This window comes from Phascolarctos cinereus, unplaced genomic scaffold (genome assembly GCF_003287225.1).
Source record: "Phascolarctos cinereus isolate Bilbo 61053 unplaced genomic scaffold, phaCin_HiC Scaffold_9;HRSCAF=440, whole genome shotgun sequence".
NCBI lineage: Eukaryota > Metazoa > Chordata > Mammalia > Diprotodontia > Phascolarctidae > Phascolarctos > Phascolarctos cinereus.
The window spans coordinates 159,138,556-159,158,152 of NW_027556402.1; the positions used below are offsets into that span (position 1 = coordinate 159,138,556).

Below are 19,597 nucleotides of genomic sequence, written 5' to 3' on the forward strand. Positions count from 1 at the left end.
CTTAATCTCAAAGTTGGGACTGATAAATTAATTTCATTTTCTGACTGATAGTACTTTTTATACTAGCACAAACTATTCAAATAGGATGATTTTACATCATACCTGTACTGGTAACCTAAGGATATACCATAAATTATGTACTTGGAATTACTGTCACTTCACTCTCATCAGAATCAAAGGACATCAAGGTCATAAAGATACTATGTAAGTGAAAATGTTTTATAAAGTCTCAAACAAAAGTACATGATAATGAATATTAAATTTGAAACATTTAATTTAAAATCCTCATAGTTCAGTATTTTGCTATGTGCTAGAGAAATAGAAGTACTTTAAAATTATTTCTATCCTATTTGTAAGGTAATAGAAAATTTATTAAAATAATAATCTACCAAATACACAGGATGAATCCTATATTCATTTTTTAGTTTCACCAATAACAGTTCCCAAAAGACAATGTCATGAAATTGTATATAAAAAATATATTTTTTAAAGAGCTGTTGAACCTACTTTTCTTGCCTTTCTGCTACTGCAAGTCGATCAGCATCTGGATCATTTGCTAAAATAATTTTAGCCTGTGTTTTCTCAGCCAAAGCAAATGATAATGTCTGCAAAAGAGTTAGAAGAAAACAATTACTTTAATCAAGAAAAAATTAATAGTCTTTGAAAAATTTAATTCTCTTAAAAAATGAAAAAAAATCCCAAATCTAATGAGATTTCTAGAGATTACTGTAGGCTAAATATTGTATGATGTTCTGTAATGAACAGAGGTCATCAACCATAGCAGAACTAGTCACAACTAAAGTCAGTCTGTATAATTCACATTTAGAGCTATCTTAGCAATAGATGTGTGGTAGGACTAGTAGTTCTACACTATCTAGATGAGATACATAGTAAACAGATTATATGAATATCTTACTTAGTCTAATTTCGAAAAAGGTTTCAAGTACCAGCCACAATATAAAGACATACTTCAAGGATCCCATAATGATGCAAACCACAGAATACATTTCATTTTTGTCCCTAGTTCTTTGTGACATGAAGACATGGGGATATGACATTAAAACAGCATAGCACTCTCAGCCAGAACTGAATGATGTACCCAATTTGGAGAATCCTTTGGGAAATCAATAACTAGCATATGTTAAAACAAAAAGCCCTTGGTGATGAAAGGAAATGTTAATTTTATTTAAAGGACAGTATGCTGACTGCTAGGGAATCTTTATTCGTTAACTGTTTTGAACACACTAAATAGTTTTCTATTTAAAAATCTTTTTTTCTGGGGGGGAGACAATCAGAGTTAAGTGGCTTGCCCAGGGTCACACAGCTAGTAAGTGTCTGAGGCCACATTTGAACTCAGGTCCTCCTGGCTCTAGGGCTGGTGCTCTATCTACTGTGCCACCCAGCTGTCCCCTAAATAGAGTTTTTTTTTTTTTAAATCAGAAAAGTTACCAAGACACCTTTACCCTCTTCAGGATTTGGATATTTCACCGTTGGAAACTCTGGGTCAGGAGCTTTCTGTTCAGGAACAGCATCAGGAGGAACAAAATCAAATGCCTTGAAAGCAGACTGTACAAAAGCATGGCCTACTCCATGAACAGAAGTATGGACAAATTTCAGTGCTGACGATTTGTTGACATCACTGAAATCAGATAAATCAAAGATGATATTTTAACTTAAATATTGATGTCATTAAAAATGAGAATGTTTGGACACTGATGAGGTGAGATTCTTTAAAAAAGCTAAGAAATAACCACAATGCATGTAATTATAAAGATGACACCAGGTTGACTAAGTTGCATATTATTTCACTTCTCTATAACAATACAAAAAACTTCACTTTTTTAAAACTAAAACTATGCATCAAAGAAAAATCCTTTTTTAAAAAAAATTAAGCATTTAATTCAGGCTAACATTTACAAAAGCTTGATTTTATAGTAAAGCTTTTAAAGATTGCAATTAATTTACTCTACTTCAAAAACATTATAAAACTGACATTTTGAAAGTTGGCAAAAATGGTACACAGAGAGCTATGAAACCAACACAACCGACCACAAACAATGAGTCCTTTCTGAAAACCACTGGATTTTTAAAGGGGGAGGAGGGAAGGAGATCCAGAGAAGCCAAGTAACTCATTTTAGGTGACTTGTCTAGCCAGGTCATCTGGCTCCAAACCCAATATACTTCCCCTATCCTACACTATTAGGCTCAGTATTGCTTTAGTGCAGAAAATACTGACAGTCAAGCTACTTCTTAATCACATAATTTTAGAGCTGACCAGTACACTTTTAGATTGCCAGAGAGCTCCCAATATGGTGAATGTAATTAAGAAGTAGAAATGAAACCCAGACTAGTCAAATGTACTATCAATAACTAACAGATCCCCTTCCCTATGGCTCTTCAACACTCTTCTCCAATACAGGGATTTCAACATTAGACCTCTAATCCTGCACACCTCAATCTTACCCTTTCAGAAAGGTGAAAAGTTGATCTACTTGAAAGTAAAGAGTCCAAACTTTCTAGATTAGGCAATGGAGGCTCAGAAACATTAAGTGACTAGCCCAAGAATGCGAACTACTTAATGGCTCATCTGGGATCAGAATCTAGGTCTTCAGAGTTCTTTTCACTACATGGGGCTTCAATTACAGCGACCCATGTAATCTATTCAATATAAGGAATAACATGCATAACTTACAAAAAAGGTGTGAAAGTCAAAATTACTCACCTTTTTTATATCAAAAATGTATAGAAACATAACTAGCAGAATGATAAAATGTTACTTAATATTATAGGATAACAAAAATCTAAATTACGCTGAATCAGGCAAATATTTAGTAAGTGCCTACAACATGCAAGAAACAAGACAAAATCTTTGCTTTCAAGTCTGTGATTTACCAGGGGATGTAGAAGGACGGAACAGGACAAGGACACATTTAACTAGAAATCAAGCTACAGGGAATCAAGAAATAGGGAATGCGTAAGAGAGATCTATGAGGAAAAGATTGTGTATGATTGTGGGGATAAAGAAAGGCTTAAAATGAAGTGGTACCTGAGCTATACCTCCAGTTCAACAAAAACACACTACATACCTACTATGTGCAGAACACTGTGCTAAATGATGAAGGAGATCAGACTAAGCTTAGTTTAGTAGGGGAATATGACAAATACCTATTATACAAGAGAATACTTAAGTGAACAAAAGTTGCTGAAAAGTCTAAGAGGATACTGGAGAAAGTTTCAAAGAAGTCAAATTTAACTTAACTTAGACTTAAAAGTATGCAAGTAAGGATAAAAGTAAGCAAAGGCATGGAGGTGGGAAAAGTGTGATAAGTAAACATACTGTTAGCTCCCGCCACCTCCTAAAGGAGACCTAATCTGATCCCCCCAGATGCTAGTGCCTCTCTCCAAAATTACTCTATTTATTTTGTGTATACTTTGTATTTAGTTAAACATACCCACTTTCCTATAAAAGTTTCTCGAGGATAAGGACTGTACGATTTTTGTCTTTGTATTCTCAGCATAGTGCCTAGGCTGCAAAGCATACATAATAAATTATCATAAACATTTGATTATTACTTAAGACTTGCAAAGCAGTCTACTCCATGTCTCCTGAGTCAGATTCAAACGGGAAAGAACACAAAAACAAAGACCAACCAGACTCCTTAGAACTGCAATACTGTGCCCCACAGGGGTCTCACCTGATACTCCTGCTCTCTTTCCCAATGATAGGGTTAGCTCTATTGTAAGTGGGCCAGTTTATAACCACCAGCCCAAAAGTCTGTCTGGCTACAGACACGTTCAGAGAGCAATAGAAGCTAAGGTGATATACCTTCACCTGGTTTACTGCCAATAGCTGCTCTCTTCTTGCTCAGTAGATTAACTGTCTTGCTTCCTAATTGTGAGTTGCTGACCACTGACAGCTTCTTATTTAAAGTCTTTTTGCTTTTACATGTAAACAAGTTACTAAGAACTCCTCCAGCACAATCTCAGGAGTTTGACATCAATCAAATATGTTGCTGTAACCAATATGTCAACATAAAAAAAATTAGCTTTTGTATATTTTCTCTGTGCCTAGCACAGTGCATTTCAAATAGTCACTTTACGTTTGCTGAATGAACAGCTGAATAAATTAAACTACGTATCTCAGATAAGGTTTTATTTGGCCAATACAGATAGGACTTATTTACCTATGAAAGCAGTATTTCTTTAAGTCTTCGAAGTAATCATTATTGATTGTATCATATGGATCATGAAGAAGTGGGCTGTTATTAATTATACTGTCATCCCATGCTTTAGCCCATGGTTCCTGATTTTCTTCAATAGCTTGAGAAATTCCTTTGTCATGAGGAGAAATGATCTGAGCTCCATTATCCCAATAGACCTAAAGAATTCAATAAACATAAGAACTGGAAAAAGATTTTCACTGATGAATACAAACCCAGCGCTTAAGCTCTGTTTGAAATATAAGGGGAAAAAATACCTTGTAACCATTATCCTGCTTTGGATTATGGGAGGCTGTGACCATGATTCCCGCACAAAGATTCAGATGCGAAACGGTATAGGGCTGTAAGAATATCAGAAGATAATGCATACACATTTTTGTGCACGTTATTTTTTCATCAAATAACATCCAGATCTCTTTAATCAAATAAAAAATTTCAAGCTAAATGATCTGCCATCTAGTGGCCTACATGATTAATTCCACAGCCTCCTATCAATATAATGAGAAATTATGTAAAAACAAATCAGTTAAAGTAACTTTTTGTCTTTATGATACAGCTCACATTTTTCTTTGATGCAAGTAACAGTATGTAAATCATGCCGTTGCTATAAGTCTTAAAAATGTATTAACATAAAAGACTACACTCTCAAAGTTCTATCGACTAGTGAGGAATAAGTCTCCACTGTAGCTCTTCTAATATATATTCATTTAAAGATTTAATGAAATGTCCTACTAAATCATATGAAATGTAATTTTTATTGGTCTCTTAAAGTGAGACATCTCCTCAATTAGCAAAAAAGAAACAGCAACCAGGTTAAGTAATAAGACTGTTTGAATACATTTCAGTCATAAATAATATGTCACTTGAGTTATTAACTGAATAGTAAATCACTGATAATTTTACAGTTGGAAAATTTCCAGAGAGTAAAATGTGAATATTAGATGAAAATACTTTTCAATGTAGACTTCTCTAAGTGTGTATAGAATAACATCCAAAATAATTAAAAAATAGGGGCAGCTAGGTGGCACAGTGGATAGATCTCCAGCCTTGGAGTCAAGAGGATCTGAGTTCAAATCCAGCCTCAGACACTTGACACTTACTAGCTGTGTGACCCTGGGCAAGTCACTTAACCCTGATGCCTCATCAAAAAAAGCAAAAAAAAAAAGTTTAAAAATAAATTTAATTACTTAAGAAGAATACCAGCAGAAAGAACATGGCACCATTCCTTTTAATTGCCACATATAATACTAAAAACTGCATAAATTAGGCAAATTAGTTATAATGGTTCAAGAGTATATGGGAGAAGTCACACTGGATAGGGGAAAGGATATTTAATACAAAGCTACTAAGTTACTATAACCTATCATCCAATAAAATGCAAGAAATTCTTTCTTGTTTTTCCTGTAAGTTCTATAAAATCCTTGCTCCTATTTTGTAACAAGAATAATTTTTAAAAAAAGAGGGAGAAATGGTTACTTACCACAAAGGGAGTTGGTGTTATATTAGAAAAGAGATACACAGGAATTCCCTGACTGATAAAAGCTGTTGCAGCTAGCTGTGCAAACCTGGAAATGCAGAATTACACAGGAAAATGAGGATTTTTTTGTTTATAAAGATATCAGAAGCCTTGGAGAGAAATATGTACACACACACACACACACACACACACACACACACACACACAATTATCATGTACTATTACCAACCCCAAATTCATTCATTGAAAAAGCAAGAAAGAAAAAAAACATGTAAATACTTTTTATACACAAAGACTGAGCAACACAGTTAGAGCCGAAAGGGATCTTACAGATCATTTAGTCTAAATCTCTTATCTTACAGATAATAAAAATGAGTCCCAGAGGTCAAGGTCACAGAGCCGATTGATGATGACCCTGAGACTAGAATCCAGGTCTAATAAACAATTCAGTGAACTTTACATTACAGTGCTTCTGGAGGCACAGTAGATAAAAGCTCCACTGTCTAACATGTTTGGGACTGGATCCTAAGAATGAATGCTACTTCTGATATGTAAGTCAAGTATTTCACAAAGTCCTAACTCCTTCTGGTTACTGAATTTTCATAAGATTATAGATTTCGAAGTAGAAGGAACCATATTATTTGGAATAGTGAAACTGTTTTTAAATTATCTGTATTGTAATGGAAGGAACAATCCATCAACAACTATTTATTAAATGTCTACTATGTGCCAGGCACTGAAATAGGTGCTGGGGATGCAAGTACAAAGAATGAAACAATGGTGCCTGAGCTGCATCTTAAAGGAAGAGAAGTTATCTATGAAGGGGAGGTGAGGGGAAAAGTGTTTCCCAGACATGAGGGACAACCAGTGCAAAGGCACAGAGGTTAGAGTTTTAGACATGTGTGAGGATCTGAGAGGAGTCCAGTTTGGCTGTATCCCAAAGTGCAAGAATGGAAGTAATATCTAATCTGGCTAGAAAGATAATATTGGGTAGGACTTTAAAAACAAAACAGAGAAGTTCATAAGAGTAAATGAGAGAAGGCAGAGAAGACACTTAAGGAACACTCACCTTAGGGGATTAAGAAGAAGATAAATAGCCAGCAAAGCAGACAGAAAAGAAGCAGTTAGAGCAGGAGTGGCACCTCTGAAGCCAAGGGAGAAGAAAATATCTAGTAGCAATAGAGTAGACAAAAGTGTCAAATACTGTAGAGGCCAAGAAAGATCAGGAATAAAAAAAAAGACTAAAAATAGTTGTCATTTGGCAATTAGATGGCTGTGGTGACAATAGTGATGACAGAGTGGAAAACAAATTATAAAGAGTTGGAGCAAGTATAAGTAGTGACAAAGTAGAGGGTCTGGGTGTAGACATTTTAAAAAAAAGTTTAACAGCTCAGGGAAGTAAAGTGATTGTGTGAGGGGTTAGGGTAAGGTGGGGGTGAGGGTTATCTTCAATAATAATGGCAAACTCCTTGAGAATAAAGACTTGATCTTGAATATTTTTCCCCCAACAAATACTGACACAGTGCTGGGTACACTGTCGATTTCTAATAAATTCTTCAAGACTTACAGGATCAGTTTGACTTCAAGTGAGTAAATAATCTACCTCAAAAGAATTAGATTATGATCCACACTTTACATTATATTAATCAGAATTACAATGATTCATCAAAAGAGCATTGTAGAGTGTTAAACAGGAAAAGATGTCTGGAGGTTAGAGGTATTGGTACATAGAGAAACAAAATGAAGAATAAATATAAACCAGGTCTAATTTAAAACCAAACTTCAATAACTAACAATTGTATGCTTTTATCTTCAGGCTATATTGTGTCTGAAAACATCTTTGAACAACTATGGGGCTTCTTTGCAAAGGAAATCATTAAACTCATACAAGTATACCATATGCACACAAAAATGTGATTTGGTATATTCTTTACAAATACAGAATAGTACTCTCTGGTCATTTAAAAATGTATATATTAAAGAAATAATACAATGGCAGTTTTTAGATGTATGCATTAAGGAAATAACATGCTTTCATGCATTAGAGATAGAGACTATCAGAAGCACTTGGGTAGATCCTATTTCCCTTGATCTAATATTCAATTCAGCAAAACTTCATTAGGTGCCTACTGTGTGCAAGGCATAAGCTAGCCAATACAAAGTCAGAAATGAAACACTGGCTCCACTCTCAGAGAACTTACATTCTTCTAGGGGATACATATAACTTGGAAAACAACTAGAAAATAATTTGAAGAGAGAGCATTAACTAAGGGGACAAAGAAAGACTTTCCAAGGAATTGGTGACCAAGTTAAACCCTGAAGGAAGCTAAGGATTCTTAGAGTTAAAAGGGAGAAAAGGATGCACTCTCAGTATGGGGGGACAGTCTGGACAGAGGCCCAGATGGTCTCCCATATTAAAAGACATGGGGCAACAGTTTAGCACATATGCCAGTTTTAATGTTTTTATTCATTTCAGTTTGAGAACACTTAGCTGGATTGTCTCTGTTGCTCATCCTTTTTTTTTTTTTTTTGGTGAGGCAATTGAGGTTAAGTGACTTGCCCAGAGTCACACAGCTAGTGACTGTTATGTGTCTGAGGCTGGATTTGAACTCGGGTCCTCCTGACTCCAGGGCTGGAGCTCTATCCACTGCATCACCTAGCTGCCCCTTTTATTCTCTTCAAATGCTATACGCACAAGTATACATTATTGTTTTTCAATTTTGTTTTTTGGTCCACACCTATGATTTCATGGTGTAGAACTCAGCTCCCTGGTAAGGAAGCTCCCCCCACCAATGCAATGGTCTGAGAAGAGCTGCCTGGGATAATAAAGAATTATGCCACATACTCAGTATATGGCAGAGAGGGGGATTACAAATCCAAATGATCCTGATTCTGAGGCCAGCGTTCCAGCCACTGCCTCTCACGCTGTCCTTAAATTAGAAGTTACTAATAGAGAACTAGATCTGTGCAATTCTCTTTTCACAGTGCCTTGCATGATATCACATACACAGTTAAAAATCTGCAAATTTTTTTTTGATGATCTTAGCTATTATATTTTTACAGTCTAAAATACTCATGTTAAGTAATAATGAGTCAGAAAACCTAACTTCTAAATCAAGGAAAAGTGCTGGGAAAGGAATAAAAGCTTCTGTTTTATAGCTGTATATAAGGAAAACTATGCATGAGAAGTTAGTGGGTATTGGGGTTGTACATAACACTGTGTGAGGCTTCCAGCTAATGTCAATTAGTTGAAAGAACAGTCTTGTAGAAGTAAGATAAAAGAAAAGGAAAAAAGGAAAAAAAAAAGAACATGGTTGTCACTGAAAATTGACATAGTTAATTAGGCATTTTATTAAATTCTCATTAATTTTGTTAAATTCTATTTCTTTGATCCAAACTGAAAAGCAGAATTTACAAAATTTCCCAACAGAAACTGCCAACTATTTTTGAAGCTGAAAACCAGCTGTAAACTAGGCAAATGTAGCTAAATACTTGAAGTACTGAAGCAACAGTAAGAAGAACATAAAACATTAAAAACATCAAATAATCTAAAAATTACTCAAAGTACCTTTTGCTGCTACCTCCACTGGATGGGTGAGCTCGAGCATCAAAGCTAATCACGACACCTCTTTTCTTTAGATCACTGAAGGTTTTTTCCAGATATCTGCACAATCCCTTAAATACCAAATATAATCCATATTAGAATTAAATTTATATTAGCTTTAAAATTAAACTTTTAAATATATAACACAGGCAAAAGTAATTAAAATTTTTCTCAAATTCCTCTTGGATATCAGAATTCCTTAAAAAAGAAATCATTGGTAATAAAATAACTTCAGAACACATTATACCACGTGACAATTAGTGTCATTTTTCTATATAGTAAACTATTAAGTGAAATGCAAACAACTATGGGAAAAAAAAATGAACTCTGAACTGAGTAAGCTTAATTATTGGATGTAACAAAAGAAAATCTAGAAAACTGGGTAATCAGTTTCACCAAATTACATATTATTTGAATTAAACTGACAATAACTTGATATTGACTTCAAAGTCTTATATGCTTTAACTACTGGCTTAAGGAGAGTTGTGCTCTTTCAAGAGTAACTAAGGACAGCCAACGAACCCTAGATAAGAGCCCTTACATCTTTGTTTGGTGTTCTGGTGAGGCAATTGGGGTTAAGTGACTTGCCCAGAGTCACACAGCTAGTGAGTATCATGTGTCTGAGGCTGCATTTCAACTCAGGTCCTCCTGACTCCAGGGCCAGTGCTCTATCCACTACACCACCCACCTGCCCCCCCCCCATATCTTAGTTTGAAGGTTATAAACAAAGGCTTTTAAATGTTATGCTGACTCAGGGTAGGGAGGGGGCACGGTGGATAGAGCACCGGCCCTGGATTCAGGAGGACCTGAGTTCAAATTCGGCCTCAGACACATAACACTTACTAGCTGTGTGATCCTGGGCAAGTCACTTTAACCCCACTGCCTAGCCAAAAAATTAAAAAAAAAAAAAAAATATATATATATATATATATACACACACACATATAAATGATATGCTGACTCAATATTGGTACTTTGCCTTACTACCTAGCGTATCAAGGCAGGCTTTCTTTGCTTTTTCTTGATATTCAAGATCACATGTGAAACAAGCAAAGAGGAAACAAACAAGAAAACATTAGGAGCTCATATTTTATTGGTTTCTCTGGAGAACATCCAGACACTCATTACAGTATTAACTAGTAAAATCTGCATTGCGGCATTGAGCTGGAGAAAATCTGTGGTTTAATCCCCAACACCTCTTAAATAGTTCTGGGAAGTCCTCAGAACAAAGTCTAGACTAGACTAGACTAGACTTTATGGAGGCCATTTCCCCCAGGGAGGAAGATGGGCAAAGTGGTCACTAAGTCCTTTGCAAAGGCTTGAAAGTAATTTGATTCTAGGACATCTGGAGGTGGGCAGAGACAGGAAGCAGATAAGTTTGGGTCCAGAACCCCTTAGGGCTGCCATTAATTAGTAAGCTGTTTGATCAACTGAGGTTTTAGGATTTTTTTATTTTGTTTGTTCTGTGTTTTTACCAATCTAGTAAACTTGGAGTGTTTCACTTTTTGCTAATACAGATTCACAATGTACTTTAACTTATATTTAATCTCAAAGGGTTGCCTGAGACACTGAGATATTAAGCGACTTGGTTTAGCCATGTCACATAGCTATTATGTGTCAAACAGAATTTAAACCTAAGTCTTCCTAACTCCATTGCCAGCTCTGTGCCCATTCTATTATGCTGTCAGAATTATTCTTACCCACAGGTAAAACTGGCCTGAGAGAACAGAGTTCCACAGTATCCATGGATGGGGAGAGGGCTTTTGGAGGCTTACTTCTTATATTCCCATGGGTCAGGGAGCATTTTAACAGTCTGGTATGGTGTTGTAGACCAATAATATCCCCATAGTAAACAAAAGGCAGGCTTTGAACATGGAGTAAACTCAGTAATTTTTGCCCATAACTGATATATATATATGTATATATATGTATGTGTATATGTATGTATGTATGTATGTGTGTGTGTGTGTGTGTGTGTGTGTGTGTATACACACACATCAGATTAGGCATCTACTTTTGCTGTACTTGTGCTATGAATTATAAAACCTAGACTACTTGTAAGTTAGACACTGTCATCATTAGTCAACCTAGCTAATCTTTATTTCATTACCATCAAAATTATATTCATGACAAGTAGGACAATTTTGAAAGTAAAATGCTGAATTTATTATTATACTCTGTAATGAAAGACTTGTGGTTTCACATATAGTCTTCTCTGTTCTTCTATGTATATGGAAATACTAATTTCATTTGGTATTTAAGTTCAGAATAGAAAAACAAATGATATTTGAACAGAAACTTTAAAAAAGGCTTGAAATAACTACTTTCTTTGTGAAAGTGTCTATCTCAAGTTTTTTGGTATGTAATCAATTTAATAAGGACTCAAAGAATAAACAAATGATAACAGATAAAAACAATATTTCTACTTGCATTTCAGAGTGAAAGTAAGCAAATTAATTTCTTGGTTACTCTGATAACTTTCTGAGAAACCTCAGATACTTTATGTATTTGACTATTGTGAAAATATTTATTGTGAAAACTTCATTTAAAATAGAGGTTTGTGAACTTTTTAAAAAATAATTTAATAACTGTTTCAATATAACTGGCTTCCTTTGAAATGCTATATGTTTTATATCACATATCAAAAAACATTCTTCTAAGAAGGAATCTATAGACTTCTACTGCAAAGGGGTCCATTACACAACACAGTTTAAGAACCCCTTTCTTGGGGCAGCTAGGTGGCGAAGTAGATAAAACCTTGGAGACAAGATGACCTAAGGTCAAATCTGGCCTCTGACACTTACTAGCTGTGTGACCCTGGGCAAGTCACTTAACCCCAATTTACAAAAAACACAACCCCTTTCTTAAAGGCAGCACGAGACCTGAAACTTGGGTCACTAGTTCTCCATAGTATTAGTAGCACAAATAAGCTTTGGCAAACTATTTGGACCATAACTTACTAGTGTGATTCACTACACAGAGAATGGGTCAGAAAATAAACATGTAATTAAAGCAAATTAGCTCTGCCAAAATGAAAAATATATATTGAAGCTACTATTAAAAGAAATAATGAAATAAAAAATAAATCAGTACCTGAGTAGTCTGAATAATAGTTAAGTCATTCATCTGCGCAATTCCTGGTCCCATCGCAGCTCGCAGGCCAGCTGTTCCAAACTCCATTCGAGAACCAAAACATTTCTGTAGTTCTTCTCTATTATTATCAGCAATCATTTGTTTCACCATTTCTAAAGTTTTAGGATTCTATAAAACATAAACACATGTGCCACAATAGTCAAGTGATTAGTAGAATGAGAAATCTAAACTTTCAAATCACCAAAACGTAACTCTGACCCACATGAAAATCCACAAATATTATATTTTCTCTTTTAGGTTTCCTAATGCTATGGAACTTCAAAGTCAAATATTAACTTCTCTTTCTAGGAATAGAGTGTAAGAAAAGAGGTGTTTTATATATATATTCAATATTATGATAATACAATCTTATTGGAAACAATATTTGTAGAGATAATCAACTTTGAAAGACTTGGGAGCTCTGAATAACACAATGACCAATCAGAATTTCAAAGGATTCATGATGAAATGAGCTACCCACTTCCAGAGAGAAAGCTGATGGACTCAGAATGCAGAAGCCTATTCTCTTTTCTTTTCTTTTCTTTTTTTTTTTTGGCGGGAGGAAGGAAAGGGGGAACTTGTTTGCCTATATTCGTTATTTGTAATGGGTCTGGGATGGGTTGGGGTCTTTTTGTTTTGTTTTGTTTTTTTTGCTTTCTCAATGAATAGAAGGGAGAAGAGGGAGAGAATTCTGAACTGCAAAAAAAAACTGAAGAAAAAAAAGAAGAGTATGGGAGACTTTGGGCAGGCTCCTTAGAGAGGGTAACAGTTAAATGATGATCTCTATATTTTTGTAAACGTGACAATCTTCTAAGCTTTATTTTGTTGTAACTTTACTTTTTCTTGCTCTTATATTCCAGCAGTATCTCCACTGAATTAAGATTGTATCTAAGTCCACATCTGGACCAGAAATCTTCAGAGAAAACACGAGTGTTCCAGGGAGGCCAGGTTAGGAGATGGACACTGGCAATAGATACGGGTTTTGACCGGGCAGCTAGGTGACACAGTGGATAGAGCACCGGCCCTGAAGTCGGGAGGTGCTGAGTTCAAATCTAGCCTGAGACCAAACACACACTAGCTATGTGACCCTAGGCAAGTCACTTCACCCTAATTGCCTTAAAAAGAAAAAAAAAAAGAAAAATACATGGTTTCTGGGATTCAGTGGGCAACTATTTCTGTTGTCACAGGGATACTGCTTTTTAATAGGGCTGTACAGTAGCTTCAGAAAAAAAGATTTAAGTGATTAATAAGCAAGCTGAAATTACATTCTTTTAAAGTAAATCATAACACATTCAAAATGATGATACTTAGACAGCAAGAAAAAGTTAAATTGTGTTCTATCTATACTTTGCCTTCTTTGGCAGAGACATTTACTCCATTAATTGAAGACTGAATGGACAGACCACCGGCCCTGAAGTCAGAAGGACCCGAGTTCAAATACGGCCTCAGACCAAACAATGGCCTTGTACTAGCTGTGTGAGCCTGGGCAAGTCACTTGACCCCAACTGCCTTTAAAAAAAATTGAAGACTGAAGAATTCAGTTGGCTAGATTCAGTTTAACTATCTATAATGTGAAATATGGTTCCAATAACAACAAAAAGAAGCTCTTCACATGATTCTGTTTAATTGAAAATGGGAACATCCTGGTACTTGAACAAATCTGAAAATTTAATACAACTCATTCTTTAAAATATTTAGGGAAACTATGACTATCCCTAATAATATTGTGGTATAGCTGGCCTTTTAATTACAATAACTTGCATCTGTTACAAATAGCAACGGATTTGAATCAGAAAATGTGGCTCCTTCATTCACCACCCGTATTTACACCTGTGGACAGGCCACTTAATCTGTAACTAGCCTCAGTTTCCTGATCTATAAAACTAGGTAACCACTTGTATTATATAACTCAAAGGGTTGTTGTGAGGGTAGCACCTAAATAAAACATAGGTGGCTGAGGACAATAAGGGGTACAGGGATATAAGAAAAAATGCTGGGATTTTTATTTAAATCTCAGTCCTCTTCTGACATCTGGTCCTACCCAGCTAGGAAAGGCTTGGAATAAAGTGCTTTTCACACAGTAGGCACTTCATGAATTTACTGTGGACCTGGATGAGACACAGTCCTGAAGTCAGGAAGACCTGAGTTTAAGTCCTGCCTCTGACATATACCCATTGTGAACCCCCTCACTGCCCTCACCAACTCTGTAAGACTCCATATCCAGAGAACTGTATATCCCATTAGTTGTGGTCATATTCCCTACCCCAATGAAACCACAAGGCCAGTCCCTATCCCTAAGGGTTGGTTGGACCATTGTCTGAAAACCAAGTTAGCTAAGTTCCGAGGCTTATCACTGAAGGCCAGCCACTCATGGGCACTGATTCCTTCGGCCAGAGCAACTCTAGAAGGCTATCTACCAAGTTAAAGATTGTGATTTCCTAGGTGGCAGGAGGGACACACCGATGAAATCACAGGGTTTTAAAACTACTGAAGCGTGTGCATTTGGGGTTTGAGGGATTCCTAACATTTTTTGTCATGAACTCTTTTGGTAGTCTGGTGAAGACCACGGACTCCTCAGAATGTTTTTAAATATATAAAATATATAGTATTACAAAAGAAAACAGTTTCATTGAAATAATTATCAAAATATTTTTTAGAAAGTACAGGGACCCGCACCCGAGAAGCCCACAACTGTTTCCACAGTTGAAGCTTTCACAGGGAGCACAGCTTCCCCACTGCCCATCCGTGGGGAAAGGACGCGCATCCACTTAATTCACAGCTGACCCGTTTAAGGGAATGAAACCTTCTTCGGCACGAAGCCCAGCCTCCCCTTCTTGCAGCTGGGGAAACCGAGGCCCAGGGAGGAAAATACGACTGGCCCACGACCCCCCTGGGGAAGCATCTGGCGGAGGGTCTCTAGGGGCCCCCGGCCGATCCGAAGGCTCAGTTCTGGGGGTCCCAGCTCTGGGCCAATGGACATCTCCCCGGAGGGCCTTCGGGGGTGGGGGGATGTGCAGCCAAAGCTCGCCCTACAGTCCTGCTTCTTGGGGTCTGCCCCCACCCCAGGGGGCGGCGAGGTGTGGGGAGGGGAGAGGGCGGAGCGAGAACAGGAAGAAATTAATAAAGACAGGGTCGTCTCCTCGAGGCCAGGGAAAGGGGAGACGAGAGAATGGGGGGAGGGGAGGACGGGAAGGAAGAAGTGGAGGAGGAGAAACAGAGAGATGGGGAAGGGAAGGAGAGGCTGGGGCGGGGAGGGAGAAGGGAAGAAAGGGAGGGAGAGAGGGAAAGATGAAGAGGGAAGAGAGGAGAGGGAGATGGAGGGGAGAGGGAGGAGAAGGAGGTAGAGTCAGGTGCGGCCGCACCTCAACCCGACTCTCACCTTGTCCCACCGAAGCCACTGGGCGGCCGCCTGGTCCAGCCGCGAGTCCTCTCCCGGGCCATCTCCCGCAGCCGCCGCCGTCCTGGTCGCCATTCCGTCCCAATTGCGTGCGAACCTGACTGCGTTCTTCACACTCGCACTCCTTACCTCCTGCTCCGAGCTCCAAAGGAAGAGCTCGAAGGAGCCTCCGATTGGTCGAGAGCCGGCGCCCAAGCCCCGCCCCCAGACCGGTACTGGTCCAGCGCCAGGGGGCGGTGACTCACAGGAAAGAGCGCCGTGGCCCCGCCCTCAGCCCTAAGCCAGACCCGCCCTCGGGTCAGGTCGCTGGGGACAGGCTACTGTTACGGAAAATTTTTTTTCAGTTAACCAACCTTTATTTTCTCTCCCTCATACTTCCTCCCATTAAAAAAAAAAGTAAAGAAAAGCAGAACTCTTGTAACAAATATGCCTAGTCAAGCAAAATAATTTCCCACACTAGCCAAGTCCATAAAATGTGTTTCTTATCGTACTTTGAGTCCGTCGCCTCTTTGTCACGAGGCGGTAGCATGCCTCATTTTCTGTCCCGTGGAATGTTGGTTAGCCATTGCAGTGATCAGAATTCTTAAGTCGTTCAAAGTTTTAACAAGCATTTATTAAACACTTCTGAGCATGTGCCGGGCACGGCGCTAACCAAACTGGAGGAATGTAAATACAAAAAATGAAACAACCTCTATCCCCAAGGAGCTCACATTCTATGAATGAAAGGCGAAATAATATGTACTTATATGGGTATACAGATTAAATATGTTTGGGGTTCTGGAGCATGCACAGATCCTATTGTTTTATTCAGCTGATACCACCCTTCCCGGGAGTTTGCTTCCAAGACATTGTGAGTATATGCAAATGTGCCTTGGAGAGATTGGGAAGCGTAAGTGAACATTCTGTTTCCCCTTGGCTGACCATTTGGTCGGGAGGAGCCTTTTCCAAACTGTTGGCATATTTTATGGCTGTCAGCTTCAGCTCATTCACATCTAGGGGATTTGGGTAACTCCCTCATAGAGTCCCATGAGAGACCATCTGGTAAGGGGAACGGTCGTCGGGTCTTCTTCCCTTCCGAAGCCATATGACCCTAAGAAATGGACCTTTTCCATTCTAGGTGAAGAGAGTAGAGTCTCTGGAGAGCTAGATTCAGAGATCCTGGAATAGGAATCCAAATCAAGTTTTGTACCCAGTCCAGCACCCATACCTCAAAATCAAGAAATGATTTTCAGCAATGACCTTTGATTTCCTTGCCCAGTGGAAGGACTCACCCCAGCATCCCAAGACGGGTCACATCTGGATGTGAACTTGGGGGGGACCAATGGTATGTAGGAATTCAATTAAATTGTGAGCTTTCCTCCAGAGACCATGAGGATACAGAGGAGATTATGTTCCCAAGGTACAGAGGGCAATGTACCTATATTTGTGCTATATTTTTGGAATAAATATTCCTTTGTGCAAACTACTCAGTAGTTAGATGGAACTGGGTTCGAGTCACTGGCCTTTAAGGAGGAGAGTGGAGTATGGAGGAACAACTTAGCTTGTGGGGGCTTGAACTGATGGTTCACCCCAGGCTAGAGAGGTAATCTGAGTTGCCCAGGGGTCACTCAGGTAGAAATCCAGATCTTCTGACCCAAAACCCAGTGTTCTCTTGACCCTACCATCCAGATGTCTCATTAGACTAATAGCTATGGCATGGCAGTGTGTAACGTGCTTAATGTGCACTAAAATCTGAATGCTTTTTATCAGGGAAGAGCCCTTGCTTGACAAGAACTACACACAAAGTTCTACGGGCCTCATTTTCCTCTCTAAATCCAGTGAGTCTAAGAGTCATATGGTTTATCTCACTAGAGCTTGACCCAAGCAAAAATAGTTTATCCACTCATCGATCCTTCAGATGATTTTTTTTTCTGCACCAGATAAGGCCAGGTCCATGATGTCTCCTTGCTGGTGCCCACATACCTTCCCACTTTCTTCCTAGCTCCATTAAATCTAACCTAGACTTTGAGAGTAATGATATCAGGGTCTTGAAATAGTCATGAGGATAAACACAATAATACTTGGACAGCTAAAAAAAAAACCCAAAACCAAAAACAAACAACTTCCTGTCCAACAGAAGTATTGCTGCTTTTTTTTTTTAAACCCAGAAAAGGCTATCTTAGAGAACCAAAACAGGAAGCAACTTTCCTAGTAATAAAGTGTCCAATGCCAATAGGAACCCGATTTCCTGACATCACTAGTGATCTCTGGAGCAGGGCAGAGTTGTTCATCTACTCTCCCTGACATTCCCCAAATGTGCTTTCTTTCTTTCTTTCTTTCTTTTTTTTTTTTGGAGGCAACCTGGGGTGACTTCCCCCAGGGTCACACAGCTAGTAAGTACTTGAGGCTGAATTTGAACTCAGGTCTCCCTGACTCCAGGGCTGGAGCTCTATCCCCTTAACCACCTAGCTGGCCCCAAATGTGCTTTTTTCAAAACTCTTAAACAACCTTGGTGTGGGGTAGAAAATATTTGGATTAAGAGCATCCAGCATGCTACAGTGAAAAAAGGCCTGGATTTGTGTCAGAAATCCTGGGTTCAAATGTTGCACTGCCAGGCACTGGCTAGATGACCTTGGGCAAGTCTTGGCCTCTCCAGTCCTCAGTTTCCTCATCTGAGAAATGGCTAGTTGACTGCTGAGGTTTCTTCCAGCTCTAAATCTCTGATCTTGTGTTCTGTGTTAAAGTCCCCACTCTGACTCTTCTAAGCTATGCGACTTAAAGGAGAGTCATTTAGCCTCTCCAGGCCTCTATTTCGCTGTCTGTAAATGGTATACTAATACTTTTACTATCTATTACTACACATTCTTCAGGATTACAATGGCTAACTTTTGTGAATTCAAAGGTGCAGGAACCTACTAAGTGAAGACATTTTACCACTGCAGATCTGCAATTGCTATGCAATTATTTAAACAAGATTACAGAGAATGCCTAAACTCCCGGATATTGAGTGAGAAGAGATCTCAAATGTTTTCTAGTTCAAACCTCCATTTTACCAATAAGGAAACTGAAGTTCAAGGAAGTTAATGAAATCGCTGAAGGTCACACAGATTATAGAAGTAGGTGGAGGGGTGGGGTGGGGTGGCATGGGAAGGGGATTGAGCAGTGATCTGCCCAGGCTTACACAACTAATATGAGGAAGACTGGATTGGAAAGAAAACCCAGGTCTTGCTGGCTTCAAGGCTAGCTCTCTCGATACACTATGCCATGTTGCCCATTTATGAAGATTACAATTATAGGGGTTACAGACAGCATGGCATAGTGGATAAATAAATACATATAAATAAATGAAATAGCCAGGAAAACATAAGTTCGGGAGACTCCGGCCCCCACCCCCTTGACATATATTAGGTAGGCCATCTTTGGCAAGTCACAGCCCCATGAATGCCCTAAGCCCCTCTGTGATTGTAACCTCTATGACCCCTTAGGGAGAATGGAACTTCCCTGAACTCTCTACTTACACACTAACTGACCTCCAGACCTTTTCATTCCTGCTTTTCAGATTCTTTACCTTAGCTCAGCTCAGCTCAGCTCAGCAGTCATGTCCTTCCTTAAATGTTCCCAGAGCACCTTCCTTATCTTTCTCTTATCCCAATCACTTTCTATCTTACATTACTTATATCTGTTTCCATAATGGATTCACTTAGTGGGACGTAAACTCCTTGGTGGCAGGAAATGTTTTTCCAAAAGTACATTTTATGGATGCCTGTTGCTATTATATTGTAATCATT

At 38.4% G+C, this 19,597-nt stretch overlaps 1 protein-coding gene across 1 annotated transcript in view; it reads right to left on the reverse strand.

The window, feature by feature from the left end:
* Positions 1–15,997, reverse strand: part of PGM2 (phosphoglucomutase 2) — a 28,182-nt gene extending 12,185 nt beyond the window's left edge. Inside the window, exons 1-8 of the mRNA XM_020992000.2 lie at positions 15,813–15,997; positions 12,395–12,562; positions 9,266–9,372; positions 5,701–5,785; positions 4,478–4,561; positions 4,185–4,378; positions 1,450–1,639; positions 508–605 (exon numbers count right to left, since the gene is read on the reverse strand). Coding sequence (XP_020847659.1) covers positions 508–605; positions 1,450–1,639; positions 4,185–4,378; positions 4,478–4,561; positions 5,701–5,785; positions 9,266–9,372; positions 12,395–12,562; positions 15,813–15,905 — 1,019 coding nt within the window. The 5' untranslated portion in view covers positions 15,906–15,997. The remainder of the gene's footprint in view (positions 1–507; positions 606–1,449; positions 1,640–4,184; positions 4,379–4,477; positions 4,562–5,700; positions 5,786–9,265; positions 9,373–12,394; positions 12,563–15,812) is intronic.
* Between the last annotated feature and the right edge of the window lie 3,600 nt (positions 15,998–19,597).